The sequence below is a fragment of the Seriola dumerili genome, unplaced genomic scaffold, assembly GCF_002260705.1.
Source record: "Seriola dumerili isolate Sdu_G_001 unplaced genomic scaffold, Sdu_1.0 BDQW01000169.1, whole genome shotgun sequence".
In the NCBI taxonomy this organism is placed as follows: domain Eukaryota; kingdom Metazoa; phylum Chordata; class Actinopteri; order Carangiformes; family Carangidae; genus Seriola; species Seriola dumerili.
In genome coordinates this window covers 668096-677508 of record NW_019174424.1, presented here as the reverse complement: position 1 = coordinate 677508, position 9413 = coordinate 668096, and the positions used below count along the sequence as shown (strand labels likewise).

General features: G+C 36.7%; 2 protein-coding genes across 2 annotated transcripts; both read left to right on the top strand.

Moving 5' to 3' along the window:
• Positions 1–1149: 1149 nt before the first annotated feature.
• Positions 1150–2893, top strand: LOC111227257 (interferon-induced protein 44-like). Its single transcript, XM_022752692.1, has 4 exons — positions 1150–1182; positions 2199–2367; positions 2481–2581; positions 2732–2893. Exons 1-4 carry the CDS (start codon positions 1150–1152, stop codon positions 2891–2893), a joined length of 465 nt encoding a protein of 154 aa, XP_022608413.1.
• A 3183-nt stretch (positions 2894–6076) lies between these two features.
• Positions 6077–8788, top strand: LOC111227165 (interferon-induced protein 44-like). The gene is made up of 8 exons (XM_022752585.1): positions 6077–6181; positions 6713–6760; positions 6867–6900; positions 7159–7357; positions 7475–7627; positions 7774–7945; positions 8041–8141; positions 8253–8788. The coding sequence occupies exons 2-8, from the start codon at positions 6715–6717 to the stop codon at positions 8412–8414; spliced, it is 867 nt and encodes a 288-aa protein (XP_022608306.1). The 5' UTR covers positions 6077–6181; positions 6713–6714; the 3' UTR covers positions 8415–8788.
• Positions 8789–9413: the final 625 nt, after the last annotated feature.

Sequence of the window (9413 nt, the reverse complement as noted above, 5' to 3'; positions counted from 1 at the left end):
CAGAACATTGTTTAAAACTAAATAACAGATAATGACACATTTTCCGATTTTGCTGATGTTTTCTTACCATGTGAAACTTTATTTGACAGCTTTTGATGAAACCATGGAGGAAAATACTATGGGGTGAGTGATGTGTTCAATATGTGGTGCTGTATTGTTTAATTTTTTTTTTGCTAAATATTTTTTAATACCAAAACTTCCCTAATTCATGTGTTGAGACTGTCTTTTGTTGTTATCTTCTTATCCATTGAATATCTCAGTGACACTGTGATTTAACATCATGGATGACACAGGCAACCAATTGTGCATGCTATGCAAAATGGTTAAAACAAATACATTTTCATCTACAACCTACTCTAAACTTTCTTTACTGAACAGCAACAAAGAGAGATATCTGCTGGAAGTGAAGAATTATCAATCCCATAACAAATGAGCTCCAACATCTGAGAATTCTTTCTTCATGGACGCAGCTGGTGCTTGGAAAGTCCAGTTTTCATTTAACTCAGTCGACAGTGTTTACAAGGCAGAGAATGTCTGCGAGCTTTGACAGACGCAACCCAAGGAGAGCTTCACAAAACAGTATGACCATTAGGTTAGCAACTATTTTGTGATGAAAAACTATGTGAGCAACATACAAACTGCCTTAGCAAGCATCATTCAGTATGGTTGGCACTGTTTTCATAAACCTGTTCTGATTTACAGTACAGAACTTACAAGATCCAAAAAGAAGAACACAGGAGCCGTCTTACCCTATTGTGTCCTTCACTGACATCATGGGCCTTAGAAGGACTCCAAACCAAAGGGGTTGGGTACAGGAACATCATACTGGCTATGAAGGACACGAAAAGATGGTTACAAAGTACAATTATTGAATTCATTTTCAACTTTGTTGTACATATTTCATGATAAAATACAGCATTTGTGTTTTCGTATATCCATTTCATTTACATACATATAAGCAACTATTACATACAAAAGTCATCTTTAATTTTACTTTTTTCAGTTATCAATCCTGTTACTCAATTATCTGAGGGACGATCAAAACTTACAACGCTCCCCCAGTCTAAGTGACAATCAAGTTCTGTTTCTGATTTGTGTGATTGCTGCTGACAAATTTAATATACTGGATGATGAAACAATTGAAAATAGATGAGGAGTCAGGACTTGCAAGCCAGTGACATGGTAAGGTTAGAGTTTGTTATTGTGTGTTTGAGTTTGAATAGTAATCTAATCTGACAACATTGTCTTCGGACTGACTTGGATTCTGCCTCTGTATCGACAGGGATTTACCCAATGGCTATTCTCACCAAAATTGATGAAAGCCTGGTCCTGAAGTCAAAAAAATTATAAGGAACGTGTATTAATGAGCAAGTACCTGAATCAACTGGTAATTTCTATGGGTTTATTTTCTAAACTTGTGATTTGCTTTTTAAAATTGGGATATAATTTAGCTTTACATATTTAATATTCTAACACAGAAATCTCCTTTGTTCAAATTCAGATGGAGAATGAATGTGAAGTTGGGTGTTTCACATGAATGCATCTTTCCTTGATCACTAAGACACGCAGCAAGGCAATCACACACTTCCGGACTCGATGACATGATGCACTGATTCTGAGTACCACTGAACAGCATGATTGAAACTATGGGGAAGACTTTTCAACAAACCTGAGATCTACAGTTGCTAAAGCAAATCTTGTTTATCCAGAAAAGAAAAATGGCATTTCTATAATTTTCAAGTCTTTCATTTCATTGTTGGGAAATGTACTTTCAAACCAGTCATGTGCATGATAATGACACAAAATTGCGGCAACATTTGTCTTTTGTTTTTCATATCACAAGATGTTAAATGAAAGTAGCCGTATTGTATCTACTACAAGTATCTAGAACCGTTACCTTGCTGAATGTAGGCAGCAAGTACCACTTTATGCATTTGAGCTTTTGCAGTATTATGTTTTTGCCCATTCTTTCTTGATTCAGGTGTTCATTTGTGATGTTGTAGTTTCCCGTATTCATGAATCAATTCTTCATTGCCAAATGTGGAAATCGTGTGCTTTTTGCAAAAAGCACTTTACTTGACGGGAACTTAAAGTTTCCTTACTTGGATATTTGTCTGTGCATTGCAGCCTGAAAATTTTCAGTGAGAGTTTGTGTTACATGTCAGTACAATATTACTGTGCAAATATCTACGCTTTAGATCTCTCTCGTCCCACTGAAAGAGGGTGACCTAGACTACAACTCATCTCCCACACTGGATGACAGAGTTCACGTTCTGGTTTGTGCTATTCCTGCCGCCTCAGTGTCTATAATAAGTGACGATGTTGTGAAGAAGATGAGAGAAGTCAGACTGGCAGCCAGTGACGCGGGTAAGAGCAGGCATCACAATAGTTGTTGCACTGTGTGGACTAATGGCGTCATATTGGATTTTATGAATCAAAAGAAAATTCTTAAAATACTGATAAGTTGTCTGTATTAACAGGGATTCCCCAACTGGTTATTATCACCAAAGTTGATGAAGCCTGTGATGAGGTCAGAAAAGATATAAAGAATGTCTATAAGAGCATATACCTGAAGGAACAGGTAGGTTTCTATTGGTGATTTTTTAGAAAAGGTTGTTTGATTTGATCTTGTTCAAATCTTGTCCAAGTTCAGTATTCCAGCATGACAATCTCCTTTGATAATCACTGTACAATTACTAATCTACAGAAATGTTGTTAATTCAAAACTTAGGTCGACAAGATCCACAATTTGCTGGGCATTCCACTGAACTCCATCTTTCTTGTGAAGAACTACTGTTCAGAAATCAATGTAAATGATGACGTTAGTGCTCTGACGCTGTGCGCGCTGAGACAGATGCTTTCCTTTGGAGAAGACTTCATCGACAACCTGTAGACCTTCAAACTGCTGAGGCAAATGTTTTTCATTGTGGAAGTCTTACGAATGTGAAAGTAATATGCACCAATTTTAATTCTGATTTTCAAGCATGCTATATTTAAAATATTCATTGTATGTGTTAAATTTGTGTCATGTCAAGATGAGAGGATTGTTCAGAATTTTAACATATCGGTGTATATCAAATCATAAATGTATCACATTATTAATCAATTAACAATATGTACTGTAAACTATTTTTGAGGTACATACTCTGGTAATGAGTTGTCTTGTTTGTCCAGTGGTGGAAGGACATGGATATGGGTAGAGTGTTGATTGCTAAGTTTTGTCTCTCCTCTTCCAGTGGAATATTTTGTTTCAACCTTTCTTACATTTTAATTTATGAAACTGGTCAATCCATTTTGTCTTTGTGGCATGGCCTTTTTCTTCAGTTTGTTGGTTTATCTTCTGAAAGAGAGTAAAAGAGAGACAATATATGGGTGAGGCTATGTCAGTTGATGGAGAAAATATGCAATGTCACCTGCAGAGTTCAGGTAGGCAATGTCCTACCATGGAACTGCAGCAGGTGAAACCAAAATAAACACCTTCTCAATGTAAAGTTGCCTCAATGTCTCCATTGCCTAGAAGTACGGAGACCTTTGGGTGAAGGCTGGATATCTTCAAAGGATTTTCCAGCATACTACGAAATTTTATAGTTGTGTGGCTTGGGCTATGAAAAGCTGTAATAAACTAGAGACCAGCATGTTGACTTTCCCGCCATGAGTTCTCAGTATTCATTACTACATTATTGTATGAGTATTCAGTGTTCATGGGTTGGATCACAGCCATCTTCAAACTCTGCCTTCACTTGAACTCAACAATTTGTGACACTATTGCATTGATCAAATCTGTCCACAGACATATAAGCACTGGCTAAACTACTCAAATCCACCCCTGATGTTGTGGCTATAAGGGTGTGACTGGGCTGAGATACAGTGTAGAGGCAAACCATTCATGCTCACATTCACACCTACAGGCCTTTTAGAGTTGCTAATTAATCATCGCTTGAACCTGATTATACCAGCAGGCTTTGTGCTGGTGGCATGTAACCTAAACTCAGCTACTGCATAGGGCTGTGTCAGATGATAGGTATAAAAAGATATGAAAAATCTGTAGAGTTCAGACATCTGATGGACATTATGCCAGCTTTGTACTGCACCAGCTACTGCAACAATTGTAAGCAAACCAAAGAGATTGCTACAAGACAGACCATCTCCTAAGCAGTTCCTTACCATTGTAGTGGGCCCGTATTGGCCAAGAACCACCAAACGTTCAGCTGGGGAGCTGGGTAGCAGAGGGATTTCCAAACATGATACGGGAATGACCATGAATTTCATTTTATTTGTGTGCTATTTGACAGTTCTGAGTTTGGACATGAGCAACCCCTACTTTTAGAAACTGTATTTTATCGCTCAGCAGTATAATTACAGAACGGAATTTAGGGTGTGGGTTGTTTTTGCGTCATATCTGACTGCAGCTTTATCTCCAGTGTCTCCTTGACCAGATTGTCATCAGTGTACAAATTATTTTAAAGAAGAAAAACATGATGGACATGAAAGTGAAAGAATCTATGTCTGAAGATGTTCTACGAGCTCAACTGTAGAGGTAAGGATTTTTTGACATCTATCCTTAAGGGTGGTTGTACAATGTGCTTGGAACTGGAGCTGATTTAATTTCAGCAATGAGTGCTTGTTAACTTTTTCTCCTTCTTTGATGCTTTACCTTTGTACATTTGTTAATTTCAATTTAATTTGATTAAAAATATTTCTGAAGAGTAATAAGTTTTCAGTTGTTGCATATTTTGTTGACAATTGTGGTGGTTTAGGTAATAAATTCAGTTTATATATGGAGTGTGTTTTTATCTTTACATGTTACCTCGATATTTTATTGTAGCCATGGGACGAATCTTGTCCAAACCTGAGCCCTGCCCACCTTCTCCTAAGAGTAAGATACTTTAAGACTACTGAACATTGAAGTATAACAGATCATGACATATTATCCATTTGTGCTCTTGTTATTTCCTTTTAATGTGACTCATATATACATCAACATGTGAACTTTACTTATCAGCTCTAGGTGAACCATGGAGGAACATACCATGGGGGTGAGTGATCCGTTCAGTATGTGATGGCTGTGTTGAAATATATTTGTTCTCCAACTAAATATTTTTAAAACCAAAACTTAACAAATTCATGTGGTGAGAATTCCTTTTTTTATCTTATTTATATTTGAGCTCTTGGTAGCCTCATGTTGGTAGCCAACATTCTGGAAAGTCTCGCCACTGTGCTGCACTGTGCTGCAACAACAAAATAAATTCTTCTTCATGGACCAGCTGGTGCGGGAAAGTCCAGTTTCATCAACTCAATCGACAGTGTTTTACAATGCAGAATGGCTGGTTGATCCATTCTGAATTCAATTCAATTCAATTCAGTTCAGTGCAATGGTGTTTTATTGGCATGACAGTTTGAGAAAAACAATATTGCCAAAGCATCAAAATACATTTTCCAAAAATACTAAATACAAAATTCAACAAACAACACCAGGATCGCTATACATGTATATAATAATTTGGTATTTACAGGTATATTATTTTGTCCAATATATAGGGAGTTTGCCATTTTTTTGTGCTGTCTGAATGTAAAGCAAGAATTATGATACCCTATATAGCAGACTCATTGTATCCCACAATGCAATCCAAATCATAAAAAGTAGTGTACAACTGATGGTCACTAACCAATATAGACCATCACCACTCAGGCTGAAAGACAGAAAAACGGTGCCAGAGTAGTGTCTCAAAGTGTTTTTCATTTTACTGATGAGCTCACCATATAATCCTTTACATTGAACTCCCTGGATAGTGAGTAGGGAGTAGTGAATGAGTGAGTGATTTCGGACACAACCTATGTCTGTTAGGGAAGCCGATTGGTATATCTGGAGCACCTGTGGTGGCCAGTATATTCCAGGATCTTAAAGTTGAGGCTGAAAACTAGCTATTCTCTCTCTGCTCCTCCCCCCAGGCACAGCACACCCTAACACTGCTGTCCGGGAAGAGAGAGACAGCTCTAAGAAAATACTGAAACAATATGAAAGGTCAAAGGGAGAGTGAAAGTGAAAGTGAAAGAAAGAATGAGAATGACTGGGCAACCCATATAGTTAAACGCAGCTAGAAATAGGAGAAGAGGAGAAGAGAGCTGAACATCACCATCATTGCTTGTAACACCACTTTGTTTTCAGAGGTGCAGCTTTGAGGTAAGAATCATTTATGTCAGCTATACTAAAATGTTGTAGTAGTGAATTTTGGCATTGTAAAACTGAAATGTTTATTTTACTGCACTGTTAAAAGCAATTAATAACAGATGAACAATGTAAGAATTTAGTAACACTTGACATGTTAGTAGTCTACTGTAGTTTATGGTTTGCCTCAATTTATTTTGCTTAAATTAAGTTTTGAGTCAATTTAGTTTTGCTTTTCAACATGGATGTAGCTGTAAGATTTTTCTCTTCTGTGCAGAAGGCATCAGGAATAGAGTGGGTGTTTTACTACTGTGCATAAATCTCAGTCTCTCCTCCCCCAGTTTAACAGATTCATTTAAGTATTCAAATTGAAGTATTCATTCACTTTGCCATAAGTACTTGCAGTCTCTGTTTTTGAAAATATTTAATTTACTGATTATTCTACATTAATTTAATTGACTGGTGACAATTGTTTTGGTTTGGTTAATGAAGTCCACATATAGAGAGTGTTTTTTCTTTACATGTTACCTCAATATTGTATTGCAGCCATGGGAAAAAGCTCGTCCAAACCTGAGCCCCCCACATCTTCTCCGAGTAAGATACTTTAAGTTTACAGAACATTGTTTAAACTAAATAACAGATAATGACACATTTTCCGATTTTGCTGATGTTTTCTTACCATGTGAACTTTACTTGTCAGCTTTTGATGAACCATGGAGGAAAATACTATGGGGGTGAGTGATGTGTTCAATATGTGGTGGCTGTATTGTTTAATTTTTTTCTTTAGCTAAATATTTTTAATACCAAAACTTCCCAAATTCATGTGTTGAGACTGTCTTTTGTTGTTATCTTTCTTATCCGTTGATATCTCAGTGACACTGTGATTTAACATCATGGATGACACAGCAACCAATTTGTGCATGCTATGCAAAATTGGTTAAAACAAATACATTTTCATCTACAACCTACTCTAAACTTTCTTTACTGAACAGCAACAAAGAGAGATATCTGCTGGAAGTGAAGAATTATCAATCCCATAACAATGAGCTCCAACATCTGAGAATTCTTCTTCATGGACCAGCTGGTGCTGGAAAGTCCAGTTTCATTAACTCAGTCGACAGTGTTTTACAAGGCAGAATGGCTGGTCGAGCTTTGACAGACGCAACCTCTAAGGAGAGCTTCACCAAAACAGTATGACCATTAGTTTAGCAACTATTTGTGATGAAACTATGTGAGCAACATACAAACTGCCTTACAAGCATCATTCAGTAGGTGGCACTGTTTTCATAAACCTGTTCTGATTTACAGTACAGAACTTACAAGATCCAAAAAGAAGAACCAGGGACCGTTTACCCTTTTGTCTTCACTGACATCATGGGCCTTGAGAAGGACTCAAACAAAGGGGTTGGAGTACAGGACATCATACTGGCTATGAAGGGACACGTAAAAGATGGTTACAAAGTACAATTATTGAATTCATTCAACTTTGTTGGACATATTTCAGTGATAAAATACAGCTTTGTGTTTTCTATATCCCATTTCATTTACATACATATAAGCAACTATTTACATACAAAAGTCATTCTTTAATTTTACTTTTTTTCCAGTTCAATCCTGTTACTCAATTATCTGAGGACGATCAAAACTACAACGGCTCCCCCAGTCTAAGTGACAAAGTTCATGTTCTGGTTTGTGTGATTGCTGCTGACACATTTAATATACTGGATGATGAAACAATGAAAAAGATGAGGGAGGTCAGACTTACAGCCAGTGACATGGGTAAGGGTTAGAGTTTGTTATTGTGTTTTTGAGTTTGAATAAAATAATCTGACAACATTGTCTTGACTGACTTGGATTCTGCTCTGTATCGACAGGGATTCCCCAAGTGGCTATTCTCACCAAAATTGATGAAGCCTGTCCTGAAGTCAAAAAAATTATAAGGAACGTGTATAAGAGCAAGTACCTGAATCAACTGGTAATTTCTATTGGTTATTTTCTAAACTTGTGATTTGCTTTTAAAATTGGAATATAATTTAGCTTTACATATTAATATTCTAACACAGAAATCTCCTTTGTTCAAATTCAGATGGAGGAATTGAATGTGAAGTTGGGTGTTCCACTGAACTGCATCTTTCCTGTGAAGAACTACCACAAGGAAATCAACATTGATGATGACATTGATGCACTGATTCTGAGTACACTGAGACAGATGATTAACTATGGGGAAGACTTTGTCAACAACCTGTAGATCTACAGTGCTAAAGCAAATCTTGTTTATCACAGAAAGAAAAATGGCATTTCATAATTTTCAAGTCGTTTCATTTCATGATTTGAAATGTACTTTCAAACAGTCATGTGCATGATAATGACACAAAATGGGCAATTTGTCCTTTTGTTTTTCATATACAAGCATGTAATGTAAAGTAGCCAGTATTGTATCTACTACAAGTTATCATAGAACCACGTTACCTTGCTGAATTAGAGCAGCAGTACCACTCTATGCATTTTGAGCTTTTGCAGTATTATGTTGTTTGCCATTCTTTCTTGATTCAGGTGGTCATTTGTGATGTTGTAGTTTCCCAGTATTCATGAATCATTTTCATTGACCAAATGTGGAAATCTTTGCTTTTTGCAAAAAGCACTTTACTTGCGGGAACTTAAAGTTTCCTTTTTGAGATATTTGTCTGTCATTGAGCCTGGAAATATTTCAGTGAGAGTTTGTGTACAATGTCAGTACAATATACTGTGCAAATAATCTTACGCTGTTAGCTTGTTGTGACGTCATCACGTGATCTGGTCAACAACTCAGCTGTTGTGATGGTGCCTTCAAAACCATCAGAAATTTTGGAATTCCAGGGCAACCTGGATCAGAAAAAGAACAGCTCAGAAGCTCTTGGTTGTTTATTACCTCCTAGCTGAGGGGATTTGCATGTCATTGTCACACTATGTATAATTATTGATATATTCCTAAATCTACAAATTACATAAATAAATTCTGTATCCATGGCATATTCTCTGCTTGATTGTGTTGGTGTAGCACTCAGAAACTAAAGTGGGCTGGACAGTCAAGACACAGCCACCAAACAAATTGTTCCGGGGACCACACTCACTAGCTTTTAAAATTTTATGAATGAATAATGAATAACACCGACGACTGTGAAACTCTCCGTATAGATGTTTTAGTGTGTGTGAACAAAATGTTATGGTGTTTATCGACGTTATTATCTTATTTTTGATTGACTACTAA